The following is a 23,226-nucleotide window of genomic DNA, read 5'->3' as shown; positions in this document are numbered from 1 at the left end:
TCTGTGATTGAAGGCTGAAATTCGCTGGGAGAGAGCTAGCATGTTGTGTTAATTGACCAGCTTGACTATCCGAAGGCTGGCTGAGTGCCTTTTATGGTGGTAAAAGGGACTCTCAGGTCTATTTAATCTTACTGCAGAATTGAGGAGTGCGAGTGGTCTTTTGCTGTGGAACTATGCATGCTGGCTCAAATTGTCCTAGGGTGGGATGGGGCCATCTAACCTCAAGATAAGGGTATCTGTGAGCCAGTCCTAACATCCAGCTTAGGTGGTTTGAGCATCTGCAGGGTATCCCTGGAAGAAAAGTGATAGAAGGGAATGAGAGGGAAAGTTGTTGTGAGGATTAGTCTTACAGTTTTTAGATTCATAGAACATGTCAATTATGAATAAATGCATCTTGCCACGGCAGATGACTGTTGGCAATGAAGGCCTTTTGCATGTCATCTTTGAATATGCAACTTTATATTAAAGATGTGCAGTATCTGTGCATGATTGGCCATTACAGGTGATGTACATAGGAGACATTTGCAATTACCTAATCACTCAACATTTAATGAAAAGTGATAATATTGTCCATTAATAGTATAGAATACAAATACTCCAAGAGATGTTGGCAATTTAAAATATACATTGAACTGAAGTGTGCTTTTCACTTTCTTGTTCTTTATCTCTGTCGCTTATTTTTACTATCTTTCTCTCGCAGGCATCCAGACACACTCTCTGACTTTCTCTACTTCATGCTCCAAACAGATCAGGGATAATGACTCTAGATGAACTATTTTGGAGTGTGAGAAGTTGTCACCACAATTGATCCGACCCCTGATTCTGGTCTCAGGTGCCCTGATATCCCATGTGCCCAACAGCACCACAATATTTCATATAATTCGCCCTATTCCCAGCAAATGCTAGCCAACCCCTGTGGATTTTGTGAGGGTGTTGAGGGCGTTGTGTATGAAGGATTTATGAATGACTTTCATGGAGAGTATAGTACTGGCTGTATGATTCATTCAAAATTATTTAATTTTCTTTTTGTATTTTTAAGTAAACCTGATGTATTTAAGTGACTCTAATTTCTCACTGTACAACAACTGGAAGCGTTGTGAACCATGCATTTTACAAATAAAATATGCATGAATATGAAACGGAGGAAGGAATTGTGGAAAGTCAAAAGAGCTAAACAAATGCCACTTTCAAAATTTTCAAAGAAACCGTGTTAGTGGTGGCTCACACGTAGTTATGGAAAAGTCTTTCTCAATGCGCTTTTTTATCTTCAGATAATCTTTTTCTTATTGCTCCTTTGTGGGTAACCAGTTGCAGGGTATGATTGAAAGATTATGTATTCCAGTAAATCGTCTGAATCACTGCAAACATTCCTGCTCCAAACGTGTTTGTTAAAAAGAAATATGGAGGTTAGATTGCAGAGTGATAATTCTACACATGTCGCAGGATGTTTACATTTTCTGTAGCCATTGTTTGAAAATAACTTTCTGACACTGCTGAAACCTAGAGATAGCATTGAATTCAATGTGTCCACAACGTCAATAATGCAGCTAGAATGTTTATTAGTGGAGAGAGTTAATAATTAAAGAGGACATCGTCTAGTATTTTATTCATCATAAGTATGACTATTAGATGGAATTCTGAAAATATATTTTTCAAAACATTTTCACGTAAAAGAGTCATACTGTATAGATTTGGAAAGGAAGGTGATCCACGTAATTATTTAATATCCATGTTGTTTATAATATTGGGCGCGAGCCAATACATCATTAGCATAGTCTTTGTGAATTGTGTGAAAGTCCACATCTGAGCTTGTGACGAATCCAGCGCCAACATTATATGCAGCAATTCCACCTACAATTAAAAGCAAATGAAACACAAAGAAATAAAAGTAATTAATTTTCCGCAAATGTGTTTAACAAATACAAAATATTTTTTACATTCATTAAATAATGCACCTGTTACAGAGTGCAGGCTGCTCTGTGTCTTGTATAGGTCACACAGGTGGAGAGCGACCTTTCCTCCAATGTTGCTGAGACAGTATTGACCAGCCACAGTTTATGGAGAAAAGTCTTGTACTTTCCCCTGATCTAATTGTTTTCCTGAGAAGAAAGGGGCATGAACCATGTACTGCTTGGCCATGGTGGCTTCCAGCGTGCGAGTGGGCATGCCATTGTCATAACTCTCTTAAAAAATCCTAGCTTTCTCCTCATATCCCTTTTGCCTTCCATTTCCAAGCTCACCAAATCACGGTACATTTGCAACTGTGCACGTTTATTCAAGAGTGTGGCCTACTAGATGCTGCCCAAGCAGGTCTGCACAAGGGGTTACGGCCATTATGGCCTTTATCTTTTCTTCATAACCTCAGACTGATTCTGGACGATAGCAGTACTCCGCCCTGGTCCTTTTAGACCTTTCTAGTGCAACCAGACGGTCTCTCCATTCTCTCAATCATCTATGGAGATTGTGGTGAGAGAACGTGCAGTGGAACATATGAGCTTGTTTTTTACTGATTGCACCTTTCGGCAAAATGCTGATTGATCCCTTCCTCAGAATCTACAGCTATTCAGATGACATGCGGCTACTCTTTGGGTTTAACAACTCATTTGAATCTTAGGAAGCCTTTCAAAAGATAATGCTATTCATCTGTGATTGGATAAAGAGCAATCATTTAAAGTTACATTCTGTAAAAACTGAAATTGTCATTACCAAAAGCAAGTATGATTTTTGGATTAACTCATTTTGGCCGCCAGTGATGGGAGTCGACCCACAGCCAAAGAAATAAGTAAAGAGTTTCGGGGTCCTCATTCATGAGGATCTCACTATGAAGCCCCAGGTAGGAGTGGTCACTTCTTCCGGTTTCTTGCAACATTGAAGAATCAAGAAAATCAGGAAACTCCTTACCTTTGAGGCCTTTGTCCCCATAGTCATTGCCCTGGTCGTCTGTAGGATAGACTACGCAAAGGTATACAACCTTTACAACGCAACTTTTACAACGCACTACCATTACAACAAAACTTTTACAACGCAAAATCCATTACAACGCATGCATTTACAACGCAGTCATTACAACGCATGACACTACAATGCACACCACTACAACGCATGCCATTACAACGCAGTCATTACAACGTATACCATTACAATGCATAACTTACCATCCAACACTTACCCTACTGTTGCACCCCCTGGAGTTAGAATAGTAATTTTTACCCCATCACTATCCAACACTTACCCTACTGTTGCACCCCCTGGAGTTAGAATAGTAATTTTTACCCCTACACTATCCAACACTTACCTTACATGCAATGTAATGTAATTCGTTGTAATGGTATGCGTTGTAAATGTAGTATGCGTTGTAGTGGAATGCGTTGTAAAGGTAGTTTCAAAGAATTCGTTGTAATGGCATGCGTTGTAATGGTGTGCGTTGTAATGGATGTTGCGGTGTAAAAAATGCGTTGTAAAGGTAAGCGTTGTAAAAGTATGCGTTGTAACGTCATACATCCCTACGCAAACTATCTCTACCTGGGCCTTCCAAAAGGCCTCAATCGCAGACTTCAAATGTCTAATAACCAGGCAGCCAGGTTAATTTTCTATCAACCCAGACACTGTCACATTACCTTTCTGCTGAGAAAATGACACTGACTTCCTGTAGAACAAAGGACCGTCTTCAAGACGGGCTGAATAATTTTTAAATCCCTTCACGGAAGAAACCCAGCTTTCATATCAGCCCAAATTCAAAAATACATTCCCAACCATAACCAAGATCCATCCACATGAACCTTCTCTCAATTCCCAAATTCAAAAAGAAGAAAATGGGAGGTTCCCAATTTTCTGTTCTGTCCCCTCACATTTGTCACTCCCTTCCCCCCTGTAATATGAGACACACCTAGCTACATGAGATTCAGGCAATTACTAAAAAAACGGCTTTTTAAACAAGTATATGACTAATTCCTCTGAGTAGTTCTCAGTACTTCTGTTATCCAAGTGCCAAGAAACCATCCTGGTGTATGTGCGCTCAACAAATTCTAGTAACATATCATTAAATAAGAGGGTATGGCATTCGGAAAGAATGGAGGTGACTGAATGCCCTGCTTGGTCCTCTATGCTATTTCTCCTTGCATGTATACGACTCAAAATGGAGACTATATTTTGAGCCTTAACTTGACCTGTATGTTGGTTAAATATGATGTTGCATTGGACATTCACATTGAAATTGTACATGATCTCAGGTCCACAACCCTCTCTCTGATGGTCAAAGATAGTACTTGTTTCGGTGACCTTTTTTTAACAAAAGGGTCTTTGATGCATCAGGCTTGCCTTGTTCAAAACCTGTGAGATAGCCAGGGAGACAAGGTGTTACAAGAGTTTTTCTGCAGTGAAATGGCTCACTCTGTCTTGACCACCTCTATTCTAATGGCACTCTGAAGGCTAGAGACCACTATGCCAACGAATTTAAGTTGAGACCAAAAGACCTCTACCAAATCATACAATTCCTACACTGGGCTAGACACTCTAGAGTGAGAGAATTTGGCAAAGGGAGAAGAAGGGAGTGGAGGATATGATCACCAATAGGGACACTAGCAAACCCCTCTTGCATCTTTATCACTCCCTAGACAGACCTACTGACCTAACACAATTAGCGTACACAGGACAATGGTCAACGGACCTTGCCCTCACATTTTCCAAGGCTAACAGGATCCAAATCTGTGGCAGAGAGAAGAAATTCTCCCTATGTCTCTAACACAGGGTCATGCTTTCAAATTAATGTTACAGTTGTATCTGACCCCAGTTTGTCTGAAAGTCATGTGTACCGATCCTGACAGTTGCTCTATGGTTTGTGATTCATGAGGGACTTCTATCCGCATGTGGTAGCAATGCAGAAAAATCCAGCCATTTTTGGGCCAAATTTAGGAAATCTAAAAAGGAATCACAAACATTGAGCTACCTTGATTGCCACAAATACCTCTCTTAGGCCATATGGAGGTGAACAAACTTCACCTGCTATCTTGAGCTGAGAAAAATTGAATAGCCTCACCCTTATTTGCAGCCCGCATAGTTATAGCCCAGAAATTGTGGAACTCTTCTTTACCAACAATAAACTAGTGGTGAAGGTATAGACAATATATGCAATGGAGTGCCTCACAGCCACCCTGAGAGATACAGTGTCCAAATTTGACAAGATTGGTCCCTGTTTCACACCTAAATCACAAGGGATAGGGCAATACTACAACTACCAGAACTGGTGTGATTAGCTGGGTTGAGGCATTAGAAACAAATACTCTAAAAGACTCCCACTAAAGAACATATGGCCAGATGTAGGTAAATACTATTTACCTATTCTTAATTACCGAATCATACCGATTCGGTATTTAAGAATAGGTAAATAGTATGTAGGTAATTTTTCAGTAAATTTTACCAAATCTGGGCCTGGAGGTCCATAGGAATGAATGTCAATTACTGAATCGGTAAATACCGATTCGGTAAAAGGGGGAAAACATTGAAGGGTTGCAAGGAGTCACTTTGACACCCTGTTGCACCCCTCAATTGTGTATGGGTGCACATGTTGCAGACATACATGCCCTAAGGGCATGTATATCTTCAACATAGCACTGTTGTAAAAGCAAAAAAAATGCTTTTTCAAGGGTTTTCATTATTTACCGATACAAAAGGGGATGATGGACGGAGCATTTGTACAAATCAAACACTCACCCCCAGTCAACTGATCTGGGTTTAATCCATCACCATTCTTTAGTTCACTCAGCCACCCCAGTTCAGACATGGCTATATGCAAATCAGTCTGACCCTGTGCCTTCTGGGAACAGTCCAGCCCGAACTGCCAAGCCATGTCTTCCCTGGACCGGAAACAAGCATCCTGGGACCGGTTTCGGATTCATAATCCTCATCAGCCAGGCTATCTTGAATCCAGTGGCCAAGTGAACAAGGGACTCACGTCTGAGCATACCCTGCCACACTTAGGGCGAACAAAGCGATACAAAAGGGGATGATGGACGGAGCATTTGTACAAATCAAACACTCACCCCCAGTCAACTGATCTGGGTTTAATCCATCACCATTCTTTAGTTCACTCAGCCACCCCAGTTCAGACATGGCTATATGCAAATCAGTCTGACCCTGTGCCTTCTGGGAACAGTCCAGCCCGAACTGCCAAGCCATGTCTTCCCTGGACCGGAAACAAGCATCCTAGGACCGGTTTCGGATTCATAATCCTCATCAGCCAGGCTATCTTGAATCCAGTGGCCAAGTGAACAAGGGACTCACGTCTGAGCATACCCTGCCACACTTAGGGCGAACAAAGCGATACAAAAGGGGATGATGGACGGAGCATTTGTACAAATCAAACACTCACCCCCAGTCAACTGATCTGGGTTTAATCCATCACCATTCTTTAGTTCACTCAGCCACCCCAGTTCAGACATGGCTATATGCAAAACAGTCTGACCCTGTGCCTTATGGGAACAGTCCAGCCCGAACTGCCAAGCCATGTCTTCCCTGGACCGGAAACAAGCATCCTGGGACCGGTTTCGGATTCATAATCCTCATCAGCCAGGCTATCTTGAATCCAGTGGCCAAGTGAACAAGGGACTCACGTCTGAGCATACCCTGCCACACTTAGGGCGAACAAAGCGATACAAAAGGGGATGATGGACGGAGCATTTGTACAAATCAAACACTCACCCCCAGTCAACTGATCTGGTTTTAATCCATCACCATTCTTTAGTTCACTCAGCCACCCCAGTTCAGACATGGCTATATGCATATCAGTCTGACCCTGTGCCTTCTGGGAACAGTCCAGCCCGAATTGCCAAGCCATGTCTTCCCTGGACCGGAAACAAGCATCCTGGGACCGGTTTCGGATTCATAATCCTCATCAGCCAGGCTATCTTGAATCCAGTGGCCAAGTGAACAAGGGACTCACGTCTGAGCATACCCTGCCCCTTTTGTATCGCTTTGTTCGCCTTAAGTGTGGCAGGGTATGCTCAGACGTGAGTCCCTTGTTTACTTGGCCACTGGATTCAAGATAGCCTGGCTGATGAGGATTATGAATCCGAAACCGGTCCCAGGATGCTTGTTTCCGGTCCAGGGAAGACATGGCTTGGCAGTTCGGGCTGGACTGTTCCCACGAGGCACAGGGTCCGACTGATTTGCATATAGCCATGTCTGAACTGGGGTGGCTGAGTGAACTAAAGAATGGTGATGGATTAAACCCAGATCAGTTGACTGGGGGTGAGTGTTTGATTTGTTCAAACGCTCCGTCCATCATCCCCTTTTGTATCGCTTTGTTCGCCCTAAGTGTGGCAGGGTATGCTCAGACGTGAGTCCCTTGTTCACTTGGCCACTGGATTCAAGATAGCCTGGCTGATGAGGATTATGAATCCGAAACCGGTCCCAGGATGCTTGTTTCCGGTCCAGGGAAGACATGGCTTGGCAGTTCGGGCTGGACTGTTCCCACGAGGCACAGGGTCAGACTGATTTGCATATAGCCATGTCTGAACTGGGGTGGCTGAGTGAACTAAAGAATGGTGATGGATTAAACCCAGATCAGTTGACTGGGGGTGAGTGTTTGATTTGTTCAAACGCTCCGTCCATCATCCCCTTTTGTATCGCTTTCATTATTTACCACCAACTTGTAGTTGGTGGTAAATAACGAATCCTTAACTGAGGAATGCACTAACTTGAGTGCTTCCTACATCCTGGATTCGGTAATTAACCGAATCGGTATGTTAAGAATTCGGTATTTTACCGAATCCTTAAATTACCGATTCGGTAAAATACCGAATCCTACAAAAATGCCACCTACATCTAAAAAGCCCAATACCGGTCGGTAACGGCCGAAATTGGGTAATTCCGGCCGTTACGGACCGGTATTGGGCAACCTACATCTGGCCCATAGTGTGTTAAATTATTAACGATGTGCTGCCTCACTGGTACTTGTACAGTCCTGTATAATCATGCACACTACTTCCATGAAGCCAGCCTTTCAGAGCCTTAATGACGCTGTCTACAAAATCTACCCATATATTGGGTGTGTGCCTTCTGAGTGTCCCTAAACTGAACCCTGTACTGTTCAGAGGTTAAACCAAACCCATCTATGAGGCCACTCTTAAAGACTGAGTAATTATGTGCATCTTCCTCCCAAACAGGGAGATGTTTGTCTCTACCTTTGTTTGCAAAGGCGAGCCAAAGGATAGCTGCCTACTGCCCTTGAGGGCCCTTTTTAAAGCAGTGATCCATTTATGGATGTCATCCCTTTCCTGGTAAGGAGGGACTACCCTGCCCAGGTTCCTAGTGTAAAAGTCGTGTTCTGTGAGCTTAGGTTTGCTAGTGTTGCCACAATGGGATCCTAATCCCAAATTTTTCCTAGCCTTCTGAACTTCCAGGATCTCCTTATCAAATGCCAACTGCTCCTTCTTGATTCTGAGCTTGGCTCTCTCAAGCTTGAACAGGTAGTATTCTTCTCTAAGAAGTCCTCCCTCTTGCTCGAGATAGAGGTCCCTATTGAGTGCTCAGAGAAGGTTGAATTGACAGAGGAGGACCTGGACCTGCCCTGGGCTCTTTGCACCCTCACAGGAGACATAAAGTGGGACCTAACTCTATGGACTCCCTCTGTACCTTGTGTACTATTTCCTGGGGGATTATAGTTTACAAGTGTGGGGTCTTTAGATACCTCCAGGTCAAGCTCAGAATGGGGGTCACTGGGGTGAGACACCCCTGACTCTTCTTCTTGAGCCCCACCACCCATACTCACATTGTCCTGCCCTTCTGACCTATCAGGATTCTGGAGGACATCCTGCAGGAGCGGCTCTAAGTGCTGCTGTGTGTAAGGGTTGCTAACTGTCTTTATTCTTTGGATGCAGACGGGGTCCTAAGGTCCTGAAACTTAAGACCACTGTATCTAGAGGGCAGGGCCTCACTGGATCCACCAATTTTAAGACATGGTAACTAGGTATAGGGTCGTGTTGCACCTACCTACCCTAGTAAAAATTAAACTTCCGAAGATTGGAGAAAGGGTTGTGCCAGACCCTTAATTACCAATCCAAAATGTTCAGTTGAATGTACTAAATCACAAAAGTATACTATGTGCTCAGCTAGTGATGGTTTTTCATGTAACCCTCATCTAGATTAAATGGTAAAACAGTGCAGGAATAAATCACACCGCTGCCGCAAATGTAGGAGGCTGGCTTAGTATATGGTGCACACTTATCTAAGTGTTGCACCTTGCACTAATCCAGACAACCCCTGTGTTGATTTTATTGGTTTTTAAATGCTCTCAAATTGGTAGCTGTGGAGAGCAGCCTTCAGGCTTATCTTGAAGGAGCATAAAGCTGCTTGTTTTACCAGTTTAATCAATAGTGTATGTTAAATCAAAAAGAACTACACAGTGTTTATATAAAGATACTTCAATTTATTGCACAACACTTACTAACACATTGTATATCTCCTACCTGGAGATATCAACAGAATACACCAAAATACTTCAAATACTGGGGATGGGCCTTGGGGGAGGTTCTCTCTACTTTGAGTTTGAGATATCTGGTGTTGTAATCCAGCCTCACGAGGTCCTTCAGATTCCTGTCTAGTAAGGTTGTTTTTCATTTATTCTTTTTTGTTATCACTGGTCTTGAATTTTATCTAGAGTGTCTACGACCCTTCGAAAAATGGCTAAACAAAAGCAAATGGGTGATAGGGAGGGGACATCTAAGGGTCTTCACAACTCTACTCTTGACTGTTTCCTGCATGGGCCGCCAAATCCCTTGACATGGAAATGTTAGTAGTAGAACAACGGTTGTCTGTGGAGGGAGGACCACTGACTGGGGGCTTTGAATCTGAAAATGTTGCTAGTGCACAAAATATAATGGAATTGGCCTCCCCTGTGAGGTCTCCTATTCATCACCTAGCCTCTCCGATGTCTGGACCTTTAGTCAAAAGGAGGAAAAAATCAAAACATCTGGAGTCTTCACTGGGAGCTAAAACCAGGTAAAAGAAAAAATCCCTGGAGTTAGCATATGGGGGACCCAAAAGTACCCATATAGTACCGACAACTGCACCAGATTATATTGCCATTGTACAAGATTCCACAGTCTTATCTCCTCAAGACATGGAGACCTTAATAAACTGCTTTGACGATGTATTAGCAAAAAATCTTTCCCCAATATTGGACAGACTGGGGAAACTCGAGGGGAAATATCCCAAACTCTATCAATTGTCTAATGGCAGGGGTGGGAAAGGCAGTCCCACAAGACTTAAATGCCCTGCTTCTGGGGGGGGGGGGTGGCTACAAGAATCTATAGGAGATCATAGCAGGGCAGAAAACCATTGTAGCAAATCCATACAACCCTCACCTGTGGTTACCTCTAAAAAAAGGCCATGGCTTGGGGAAAGACCCATTCAAAGACAGAGCACTGAAGCCAGTCAACTATATAATGGGGATGGTCGTACTGGTAACTACCTAAGGCCTAATGCTCTCAGTTCTTTACACAATGCAAATAGAAATGAATTAACTAGACAGTCACTCGCACTAATAGATACTATTGCTGACACGTATGAAGTTCCAAATGAGGCGAATTTGGATCTCCCACCAGAGTGCTGTCCATATGTAGTGATTTTAACTAATGTCCCTCTGCTCCAGGGCAGTCAGTTAAATATATTTATTCAGTTGACTTGCAGCCATAGCAGAATACATCATAAAAAAACATTTAAAACACAAATTAAAAATGTAATACAGATAATGCATAATGTGCTTCATGATGAGAGTAATTCCTAATCAAGGTGTAGTAGGAGTAAATCAATACATTAATATTACTACAAAATAGCAGCATAAACCAGAAACAGTGTATAATAAACTTCATAAAGAACCCCTGTCCCGTGGACCATAGAATCCAAAAGTAATTCATTTTAAAAAAAGGCCAAAGGAGATCATTTTCCAACAATATTGCGTAAGCAGACAGCTGTGGAGATGTATCTATAGACCATCAAACAAGTGAATTCATCATTTAAAAGCTGGAGATGATATAGAGCTGGCCGACACTTCCTGATAGTTAAACATTTTAAAAGAGGAATAATAAAATTGCGCCTTGGCTTAATATGAAGTTGACAGAAAAACAGAAAGTCAAGTGTGCTCTGTGTAGACTTGGAGTCACAAGGACAAAGATCTAGCGCCATGGAGGCGTGTGGAGAAAGCACTGCCGCGTTCTCTTCAATATACTTCCTACGAGCCATCACATTCTGCAAACGGTGTATATTGAAAGCGGTATTTCTGCCTTGTATAAAGCCAGATTGGTCAGGGTGGACCAATAAAGTAATAATTGTCACCAACCTTTTCATCAGGACTTTTGCCAACACCTTCGTCTCCACATGAATCAGCTAAATTGGCCTATGGGAGCCACAGGTATCTGTTGGCTTACCCTGCTTATGAATGACTACGATGGTGGCTAGCCGCTGATCTACTGGTAGCCCCCCACTTCTAAACTTTATTCATACATGGCTTTCAGGTGCGGCACAGTCAGAGAGGCAGTGGCCTTCTAAAACTCTACTGGGATGCCATTAGGCCCCATCGCCTTCCCGGATTTAACCTACCCCAGGGCATTGCTTATTTGTTCGTTCGAAAGGTCTGCCTCCAGGGTCTCTCGCTCTACCTCCGAGAGACCCGGCACATTGCTGTCCAGGAGGAGCTGATGGGAGTCCTCAACTGTATAGTGTGTGGAAGGGGAGTATGCAGTTTCAAAATTATCTGCACATTTTTCCTCTATTTCTTGTGGGTGAATCACAGCTTCACCCCCTGATGTCATCAATTTGTGTACCCATCTGGGCCCCTGCTCTTGCCTCTCCAACCACACCAGTGTCCTGCCCGTCCTATCCCCAAGCTCATAGAGTCTATGCTGGGTTGCACAATGTTTAGCCACCATATGTTCCCCGGTTTTTATCCTGTATACATCTTATTTCAGTAGGAGTGTATGACTAGTGTCCAGTGAAGGATCTCGTGAATGCTCCTGTTCTAGTTCAAGGAGGTCAGATTCTACCTGGACCAAGAGGTCATGTTGTTTGGCGATATAGCTCATCTTTAACAACAGAGCTTGCCCCTTAAGAACCAATTTGAATGCTTCCCAGATTATTTGTTCAGAGTCAACTGAGCCCACATTTTCAGTAAAATAGTTCTCCGTTTGTGTGCGGAGTTCGTCGCTAATATCTGATATATGCAGGAGCCATGGGTTAAGGACTATAGGGGTGCATGGTTGTCGTTCCCAGTGCTTATATTCCATCCAGACCGGGGAATGGTCCGAAATGCCTCTGGGTAAGACTCTATATTGGGCGAAATTACCTATTGAGAACAGATGCGTGAGGAAGTAGTCAATACGTGATAAACTTCGGTGGACACTAGAAAAATACGTGAATAATTTATCAGTGGGGTGAAGCGCCCGACCCACATCTGCCAAAACAAACGCCTTCGCAAAATCAGCCTTTAGGTTGTTGGATTTCTCTTTAGGCTTTGGTGGGTGGTGATAAACAGTGTCATCTAAGGTCATGTTGTAGTCTCCCCCCATGATAAGTGTGCCCTCCCGGAGTCTTGTCAGCCTACTACTTAGGTCTTCCAGTGCTGCCTTGCCCAGAGCAGGCGGAAAACAGACAGAGAGTATGTTAATGTCCTTTCCATTCCATTGGGCCTCTGCCCCCCCCAAAATGGCCCCTGTATCCGCCCATGTCTTATGAACAATAAGGGGCGTAGTTTTCCTTATCAATATAGCTGTTCTCCTTGAGCCCGTGGTGTAGTCTGCATGCACCAGAAGTTTGTATCCCCACCTAGTGAGGGCCTTGGATTTCTGACCTACTAGATGCGTTTCTTGCAGCAAGACCACATCAGGCGAGTGTCTCTTTAGGTACTGTTGCACTATTCCCCGTTGAATCTTATCCCCAACACCATTGACTTTCCAGGACATTACATGAGGGGTCCGGTCTCTATAATGCCCCATAGCCGTGCATCACACCCATTTCTATGTAGGAAAAAACAAGAACTTGTCCACTCAGCAATTGCCATCCAATGTTCAATATGGCTAATTTACTCTTTCGACTCACAGTATCATATTGAGGATCAATAAGCTGCTCCACGATTACATCACTCGCAAAGATCATTGACCGAACTATCATACCAATTAAACACTCAACCTTGAAACCCCCCTCCCTCAACTTCCACCCCCCTCCCTACCCCCTGCCCATAGATTTAGAATTACCCACACCCAAACATGGCAGAGTGCCTCTCTCCCCCAAATGCTGAAAATACACGGGGTAGAGTGACCCCCCTTCCCGCAAGTACACATCTCAATTACTTGTATTGTAGCCATCCACACTCAACGGTATCTTGTTCCTTTAAATTCACATCTATAAAACCCATCAGTCTGTTTCATTACATTAGGAACCCCTTGCTAGAAAGTCCCACAATGATGGGTATTTTCACCCCTCCCCCATGTCCCCCTACTTGCACTTTCAGCTGAGCGTGGGCCCTCCAATCTTGTAGCCCATGTCCATTAGTCCTGTTCCTTCAACTGGCTGTCATCCCCTGCTGAGCCATTATGCGCCACCTCCAATCGGATAGCTCTAGGTTGGCCAGGTTTACCAGGACGATCCCTCCTCCGGCTCCCTACCGTGGTCCAGCCCTCCACCCATTCCCAGACTGCCTCTGGAAAGTCAAAGATCCATGACTTGCCATCTGACTCCACTCTCAAATGCTCGGGAAAGAGCCTCGCGTATTTGACCTCCTGATCTCTCAATTCCTTCTTCACCGTCTGATAGCTGGGGCATTGAGCCTGGACCTTGGCTGTGAAATCAGGAAAACAGACCACCTCATAGTTATCTATCTTCAGGGGGGGATTGGAGCGTACAGTCTGCAGGATAATGACTCTATCCTGATAGTTGAACACCAGAGCAATAAGGGGCCTCGGGGGTGCTCGTGGTTTTGGTCGACCTCCTGGTACCCTATGGTCTCTTTCAATAGAAAAATAGCGGGACAGTATCTTAGGTTTGAGGTGCTTCGTAATGAGATCTTCCACATACAGGTCTGCCAACGGCCCCTCCGTTTTCTCCGGGACCCCTAAAATACGAATGTTAATGCGGCTGACACGGCCTTCTTAGTCATCGAGTTGTTGCGACATTCTCTCCTGCTTCTTTTGCATTTCGAGCATTTGCACTTGCAGTTCCGATGTATCCGTCTGCAGGGCACTAGTAGCTATCTTGAGTTCTTTGAACTTCTCGTCCATCTTCCGGAAGTCGGCTCTGATTAGAGAGACCTCCACATTGACCGAGTCCACCGACGCACGCACTCCATTAATGGCGGCCATGACATCATGAAGAGTGGGCTACGGGTCCTGTGTAGAAGCCGCTGTCCCACCGTCCTTCACCTAATGGGGCGATTCACCTTTCTCCCCCGCTTTGGACCACACAAATTTTGCTAGCTGCTTTTGGGCGTTACCCCTGAGACCCTTTCCTCCCGTCACCATGACTGTGCACCACCTGATATTCCACTGGGTGAGGACACAGGTCAACTCCGCAAGGACAGCCTCCCTGTGTCGGTGGAAGTGGTCACGGTAATGTGCAGTACTTCTGGAGCCGTCGCCCCTTTTTCTCAGCCCCCCAGCACCGGTTGCTCAGACCTCTTTACTTGTAGCAGTGGTCGTCAGTGTGGCCAATGTAACTGCACCAGCTGCATGTATGTGGCGTCTCTGCCCCCCCACCATGGCACTCAGGTGCAGTATTCTTTTATGGATGAGCTGAAGCTCCCAACCTCCCACCTTATTAGCACACGTCGGGTATTGAACATTCTTTAGCTCCACCAACAGTACCCTGGGAAGAAATCTGTCCGCCAAGTATGTGGGTGGCTCGTACAGTAAGGCAACACCCATCAATACTAATCCTGAAATACCTTGCTAGCCACACCGGCAGTCTCGCAGAAGGAACTTGTGTCCACTGCCACTTGCCAGTCCAAGTTCAGGGGACCACCCGGGCCAATCCCCTTCAATCCAGAACGTTCTGTTTAACCGAAGGCAACAATGTGCACTATACCTGCTCTCAGTAGATGCTCCCAGACTCTCGCGCACTTATTTAAGAATGGCCCAGTCCATACCTCAGGCCTCCTCTACGGGGTCCACTCCCTGCCAGGCCGTCATGCGGGGGCCCATTCAGTCATGGCCTCAGTTTCTCTTTTGTGCCCAGGGGTCAGCCACAGTCACTCTCTCCCCCTACCTCCTGGTCCACGTGGTCACATGTACAGCGTTGCTGCCAAGCTGTATCCTCCGGAAAAAGGGGGGCGGCATCAGCTGTTGACCCAGTCGCAAGCACCGGCAGCCTACAATCACCTCTGGGTTTCTCCCGCTGACAGGAGGGCAGATGCGTCAGCAGGGAGCACCCCCGCTCCAGCACCCGGTGCAGGTCACTCTAGCATATAGGCCCCAGGCCGGGACCTTGATTACCACGCCGTGGCCAGATTTGCATCGGCTGGGATCCTGTATGCTTCCCCTTCCGTGGGCACCCAGATCCAGCCGCTGTTGTCCCAGGAGGTATTCCTACACCTCCGCTCCGACTAGCTGCAACTTCATAGGGCCGCTGCACTGTCTATGCCCTCAAGCCGCCGCGACCGCGCACCCCGCTGTCCAGGCCGCAGAGCCGGGGCCTCAAGAGGTTGAGTGCTCACCGGGGCTCCCCACTGGTGTCGAGGATACCAGGCAGATCTCCGTTCTTCCAACGCCTCAGGCACTTCGTAGCAGTCGTCTGTGTAGGAAGCACCTTCTCAGTGGTTCCGCAGCCTACAGGCTTCAATCCTTGTCGCGTCCCGGGGCCATCACACACTCCCCTCGGCACCGGGAAGCCAACATTGCTACCCAGCTGGAGTCTTCAGAAAGGATAATATCTCACCACTAGCACCTCACCAAGAGCTGAAAGTTTCCCAGGGGGTCTGGGAACGGGACACTTTTACTGCAAGTCACTTTCTCTTGATGGATGGCACAGGATGGGGCAGGATAGATGTCAGGAAGGTAGGAGCACGCTCAGGCAGAAGACATTCGCGTGGCTGCTAGCCACACCCCCTGTACCTGTATTCTTGTACTGATCTTTCAACCTGTGAGGATAGGGTTTGCAAAAGCAGTGCTAGGGTTTGGAAAAGGCAAGCAAGGGATCTCAAGTGCCACTCCAGTTGATCCCTCAATGATTTCCATAGCTATTTGTAGAGAAATAATTTTTATTCATGTTTAGTTTAACTATAGCTAATGTAGTATCTAATGTTCTTTTTTTCTTCTTTCCTATGTGAATTTGTTTACTTTTCTTTGTGAATATTGTGAAATGTTCTTTTAATGAAAAAACGTATTCAAGAGACACCTGCATTGCACAGACTAGTTCATGTATCTTATCCAGTTACAGATAGTGTAAGTTTGAACAGAGCAGAAAGAAGCTTCTAATGTCAGAAAACTAGAGAACATATTGCAACTGTAATTGTTTCATTTTGCTTTAAACTGATTGGATAGTCATCTTTAGAAACTGTGTATAGTTGTGTAAAATGTTAAAGTTCATGTGGCTTTAGCACAGGTGAGAGAAGAGTGGAGTAAGAGATTTTTAGTGTCCTCTTTCAGAGAGATTACTAACATTTCCTTTGTCCTGCCTTATGAATGGTGGGTTGTCCTCTGCTTTGTCAAATTTGATCTAATTTGATTGCTTATTAGTTAATATATGCATTCTGATTTTAAATTGCTGCTATCCTGATTTTTAATAAACCTTCATGGTTTGATACTAAAATATTCGATGGTTTTCTGTGGAGCCTAATGTTGAAAGTATTTGTTTATCGACCAGGCTCAGGTCTGGAGCACTTACATCCTTAGGGGATTAACACCATTCCCGGTCCATCCAGAGATGAGCTTTACGGTTCTCAAATTTGCTAACACTATGAAAGTATTCTAAAATGTATCATTCAGTATCAGTATGGCAAATAAAGGCATCTTTTGGGCACTCATCTCTCTTAATATTGTCCGCCGGCATTATAGTAAAGAGAAAATACAGACTCTGAACTTTGCATGATAGATGTGTATGCAAAGGCTGTCAAAGTTCAGTGTTGTGAAATATAAAGTATTCTGATGAGTGAGAAGCTGGACTCATTTAAGATAGGTGCAATGCTGATATGACTTTTGAGGTTCAAAGGTTTTGGCATTCACGACCCTTGGTACCAGATACAGGCTACAGATACAGTTTCTAATGCAACCAGAGCACTTGTGTCGTGTCAGGGTGTTGGTCCTGCAAGGAGGTCTTAAGGCACACACAGAAGACAAACAAAATAACTCAATAACAAAGAAGAACAGGGAGTGGGGTCAAGCACAATAGCACCTATCCTTAGTGTTACTTTGTATAAATGTTATGTGCCACAGACCGGAGATTCAAAGCCCCTAAATCTCCTAAGACAAAGATTGTCTTTCTCTCAAAATACAGCACACAAAGGCCCAGCACACTAATTGTAATTATACCCCAATTTTTCAACAGTAATAGCAGTTATGTACAATGCTTATTCCAAATCGACGATAACAATTCAGTGGAGTTGTTTGCAGTGCATTCTTTATTTCTTTATTCTTTCTTCAAATAAAAGGCTGTAGCCATAGCCAATGCGTTTCGTCCTTCACAGACTTCTTCAGGGCGGAAAATATAGTTATTATTAATCTTTGAATTTCCCACCCATCCCACTCCACGAGCCATTATGATGCTACGGCCTATTGCTGGGCCTACTGCGGTATTGTTGGAGAGCCAGTGAGTCACCTTGTTCTTAAGCTGGTAATGAACTTTGGTGGAGCTGTGGGGAAGAGGTGGCACGTTCCCAAGAATGACCACCAATGGTGTAGATTGGGGAGATAAGTCTATTACTATGGGGTTCAAGATATTGGTAAACGTTTCTCCCTGACTCCTACTCCTATTGTTCCACTGTCCATGGGGTGTGTGATTAGGGTTTGTCGTTGGGAGTGGCCTGTTAGATGTAATACCCTCAATGGTACCCCCCACCAACTTCACTGATGTTCTATTGCCCGGGCAGGCTCCATGAGGCAATCTAATGCTAGGTGGAATATCATAATTAGGTCCACCTGGAGGTTGTACGGGGTCAGCTAGAGGGGCGGGGTTGATTGGCATACTACTTGTGATGGCTGAAGAGCAAGATGAAGCCTGGTACCTAGATAAGGCAGCAAGGCTATGCTCTATATCATACAACTTAGACCCCCTAGTGCAGAGGTTAATATTGGCGGATCATTAGGTTTAGATTTTTTTGCTTGACCCACAATAGCTTTGCACTTTCTCTTGAGGCTACCTGCTGGGCGGCTGACTACCCTTGAAGGTGGGGATGGAATAGGGCCTTTGAGAGCCTCACAAGTGGCAACAATGTTCTTCCCGCCATGCCCTCCCTCTTCCGTGGTGGCAACATTCACAGGGCCTTTTCTATTAACAATTGTTTTCACAGGAGACAAGGGCTTCGGTAAAACCGTGCCCGTAACTTCTGAAATGTTAGGAAGCGAGTCCGTAGCCAATATTTCACTATCTGTGCCCGCACAGTGTTGGGTGCCCTCTAGTTCTTCCAATGTATCACTGTGGCTATTGTTGGTATGGCCTACCCGGGATTGATGATGAGAACCAACTGGCGATCTGGAGAGACGCCTATTCACCAGCTCAATCTCTTTATCAATGACTGAGGCCGCCCTCGATAGAAATGCTTCCATAGTTGTCACTGTGAATTTTGTTGCAGCTATAGACCCTACGGGTGCTGACTGTAACTTCCTTCTAACCATAGTAACTACCCTATAGGACAATAAAATAGATTCACTGGGAAGCAACTAACAGACTAGGTGTAACAGCCAGGTGATTAAACAATATACAATAACAATGACTGCCAGTGTGTGCAAGTTAAAATTCAATGCACGGATAAATAACCAACCATGTGAGGACTCTGGTCAGAAAGCTAAATAACGTGGCCCAGCCCGGCCTCTTCTGGTCCCTGACGGCCTAAGACGATCCCGCCCTTGCCCCAGGCTTCTCCTGGCACGACCCGCGTGCGTCCCACAATGCTGGGGCCCCGCACTCCCTTTAAGCTCCTCCTGGCGCTTCCACCCCATGCTGGTGTCGTGTGCGCTGCAAGTGCTGCAGGGCAGTGTGGTTCAAGCCCCGGCAGCAGCGGCGGTGAAAGTAATGGTCCACAGTGGCCTCGGGAGGGTCCCGTGCACTCCTCGTCAGGTGGGTCAACAATAATTTTCAGAATGAGCAGGGCTCCCGCACCACCAGAACCCCACACTCCCTTTAATCACCTCCTGGTGCTTCCGCCCGAGCTGGTGTCGTGTGCGTCGCAAGTGCTGCCGGGCAGTGTGGTTCAAGCACCGGCAGCAGCTGCAATGGCAGCAAAGGCGGCGGTGAAAGTAATGGTCTGCAGTGGCCTCAGGAGGGTCCCGTGCACTCCCCGTCAGGTGGGTCAACAAATTTTCAGAATGAGCAGGGCTCCCTGTTATAGTTAGTTCAGCTAACTATAACTTGCGCGCCCGCAATGCACTGCTGATGACGTCACATATTACATCACTCACGACATGGTCAGTGACATTACTCATGACATCACTGATGAATCTTGTTAGACCTGGCATCATTGGCGTGAGTCTCCCTTCCATTTTGACAGATTGCCTCCTCTATTTTGATACATTGTTGCTGGATTTATGCTTTTGGCACTGTGCCACTGCTAATCAGTGCCACAGTGCAAGTGCTCCCTATGTTAAATTAATGTACTAATTGGTTATTTCATGATTGGGTTATTTGATTTATCTGTCAGCCCCTAGTACAGTGCACCATGTGTGCCCAGGGCTTGTACATCAAATGCTGCTGGTGGGCTTGCAGCTCTGGTTGTGCCACCCACTCACTCATGACATCAGTGATGTTATGAGTGATGTCACTGACCATGTCATGAGTGATGTAATATGTGACGTCATCAGCAGTGCATTGCGGGCGCGCGAGTTATAGTTAGCTGAACTAACTATAACGGGGGAATTTCAATGGTTTTGTAGGAGTGAAATGTCCAGCTAACTATAACATGTGTGAAACCTATGGTTTTTTCAGTGAATTTCTAAGTTTTTTTTAAATGCTAATTCCTAACTATAAGGTGTATGAAACCTATAGTTTTTTCAGTGAGTTTCAAAGGTTTTGTAAATGCTAATTCTTAAATGCATTATTATATTTCTTTCTTTTTATACTAATTTCCTAAAATTTTTATTATAAATATTGATACTTTTTTTATTAAATAATATTTCATATTCTTAATGTAAAATAATAAGAAAACTAAATTCAAAAAGATGTTATTTATTAATGACATTTGTTTTTCAATATATTAAAATTAAATTCTATATAATCCTTTTTATTTATTTTTTCCGTATTTGTACTGTACGCGTACAGTGATCGCACCGTCCATTGTACAGTAAATCGTCCTCTGCATGTACGCGCGCACACGTTACGGATACGCTTTCACATTACACTCTCCTTGCACAATTGTAATCATTCAACCACTACCCAAGTACTCATGGTGAAAGTGTGTCATAGGGCATTAACTGCTTCAAACACCTACACACTATGCATTCAGCATTCTATCCATCGACAAACTTCTCTTTTATACCTTCAATTCCCCAATCTGTATTCTTACCCTTCAAGTAAATACTATCATACTTCTGTTTCTGTATTATAGTGACAATACAGCATTCTAAAAGAATCCATTTACTACATTAAAACACTAATCAGCAGATGTTCAATAAGTGCTACATCCCCAGATATATGCCACTTATTGAATACCATGACATCACCTCCTTGTAGCGCAGGGCTTTATAATGTGATGCAATTTCCAAATGAGTCACATTGTAAATATCACATATCATGGCACATCTTTTACACCAACAGTGCGTCACAAAAGTGACGCAACACCTTTGTAAAAGAGACACAAGGGAGTTGTAAATCCGCGCCTAACACATACCAATTCATCCAGGCAGTTTCACCAGCAGTGCAAATTGAAGCAGAGACTTGTAACATATTTATATGCATATGTTACATTCAAGTGCTTCGGAGGTACTACAGTATACTATACTCCCTATAGTTTTATACTGTAGCACTTACTTATAGTTCTGCACTTTCACTTTCACCATACACTAGTAATGTATTCATTCATTCACTTATAAACTTCACATTCATTCTGACAAACTTTTATACACACATAGAAATATAGTTCTTTCTTTGACCAGTGAAGGTAGTTCTAAAAAGAACGGGTTTTGTTCTGTTTTCAGTTTTTACATTTTTTTTGTGTTTTTTCAAGAAGTTTTTTTTTAAACCAAAGAAATTGAACTGGAACTCAAAAAGTATCCAACACAAACAAAAGAATAAAGAAAAAAAGCTAATGTCGAGGACAGCGATGCTCCTGCATCCTGCGTTTCATCAGGTCAATAGACTGTTCCCCATAACACAAAAGTTTACGCAATAAATGCATACAATTTTAACATCAGCAAAATCAGGATCAATTTGTGGGTGTGGACTGCTTGCTGGAAATGCTGGTGTAGCAGTTAATGTACTTAGTGCACTAGCAGGTGGGTTGTCCTGCAAGCTCCATCTTACAGCTCAAGCAAAGTTGTTGGGGTGCAAGTTCTTCACGTGTCGCACCATATTTGCTGTGCCACAGGAGTATTTTTTACATGGAACACCCCTAGAAAGAGTTGTTTGGCAAATTTTACAGGTTACTTTTGGAGCATTAACCTTTTTTTGCCCTTCTGGAAAAGTAAAAAACTTCCAAATTACAGCTTCTTTCCTCTTCTTTGGAGGTTCTTCAGGAATGAAATATCCATCTGAAGAATGGCTGGAATATGAATCCCTTGCTGATATTATGGTGGTTTTCCTTCTTTTTTACAGGATTCTCAGAAGAAATGCTTCTTCTTAGAAAGTCAAACTAAATGATTAAAATGGGACGGAACTTTCAACATTTGCAATAGCAACTATTATGAACCAATCGAATCCCTTCTTTTAAAGTCACATGGCTTTCCGTACGCTTACGCTGACCTTCATGTGCTCTTACGAAGCGAGTACGCATGTCAGAACCTTAACAACTTACTCTTGACTCTCCAACTACAGCACAGGAACAGAGATGCTAGAACCCCAGCCCCTTTTGACAATGCCGGTGGGTCTTAGACAGAACCCTCCGTCATTACCTCAAGGGACGGGGGAATTGGATAAAATAATAAACAGAGAAGAGACTGGTCCAGCGTTGGCTTCCTCTGTCAGCTACTCTCACTGCTGTCTTGCAGATGGAAAACCTAAAAACAATAACACATCATTACTATCCTAATCTCCTACTCTCTCTATTGGAACCTAATCTGTTGCTTGCTCTCACCCACCATAATATAGCTGAACCTTAGCTTCTCTTCATTGGTGTGTTGTAGTTACTGTTCTCTTCTATTAGTTGTTACTAGTGAGAGAGAAAGGAACAATATAGATTATTTATATTTTTCTAGTGATTCCTAACTGAGTTATTTATTGAGCTCTCTATGTGTGCACTTACTTCACTAATAACAGAGAATTCCTTCTATTGGGTTTCTGGTATTTTCGTGTTCTTCTTTAATAGAACTCTCTTTATTTCCTAACTTGCTTCTTTCTTGTCTTCTCTTATAGTAGTCTCTCCTGAAACCCTTGGTGAGTTTTCTAAACTTATTTACATCGTTTTTTTACATGTCTGATGTTGAGCTAGGTATTGTCCTTATTGCTTTAAACATCATTCTTTTCTTTTTCTCTTCAGGTATTACAAGGTAACTGTGTTTCCAGTTTCTCTAAAGAATAATCACGGTGAGAACTTGAGATTGTTCTTATCAATATCACAGTCTATTGATTTTCTTCTTCACTTAGCTTTTCTTTTGTCTGTTTTCCAGCGCTGTAGCTGCCTCGAGTCACTGACGCCTCCTCATAAATCATGCACTCGAGAGCAATTAACTTCTACGACGCGATTATGAAGACCACGGCAGCCGCGCTTGTACACGCGCCAGGCTCCGTAGCGAAACGAATTCTTCAACTGCCACTCTCCTGACATATCTCGGCAACCCGCGCTCGAATCTCACGCCGGGCTCTGAGACTGGAAAGTATCTCTAAAACGTACTGGGACTCGAAAGAATTATTATGTTCAACTTCACTTCTCTGACAGGAATT

At 44.0% G+C, this 23,226-nt stretch overlaps 1 protein-coding gene across 1 annotated transcript in view; it reads right to left on the bottom strand.

Moving 5' to 3' along the window:
* Positions 1-1,539: 1,539 nt before the first annotated feature.
* The window catches only part of LOC144773872 (lysozyme g-like), a 930,039-nt gene continuing 908,352 nt past the window's right edge, over positions 1,540-23,226 (bottom strand). Inside the window, exon 8 of the mRNA XM_078658957.1 lies at positions 1,540-1,851. Coding sequence (XP_078515083.1) covers positions 1,833-1,851 — 19 coding nt within the window. The 3' untranslated portion in view covers positions 1,540-1,832. The remainder of the gene's footprint in view (positions 1,852-23,226) is intronic.

The sequence above is a fragment of the Lissotriton helveticus genome, chromosome 8 (genome assembly GCF_964261635.1).
Source record: "Lissotriton helveticus chromosome 8, aLisHel1.1, whole genome shotgun sequence".
NCBI classification, from domain to species: domain Eukaryota; kingdom Metazoa; phylum Chordata; class Amphibia; order Caudata; family Salamandridae; genus Lissotriton; species Lissotriton helveticus.
The sequence above is the reverse complement of the archived record's forward strand: the minus strand, read 5'-3'. Positions and strand labels throughout refer to the sequence as shown.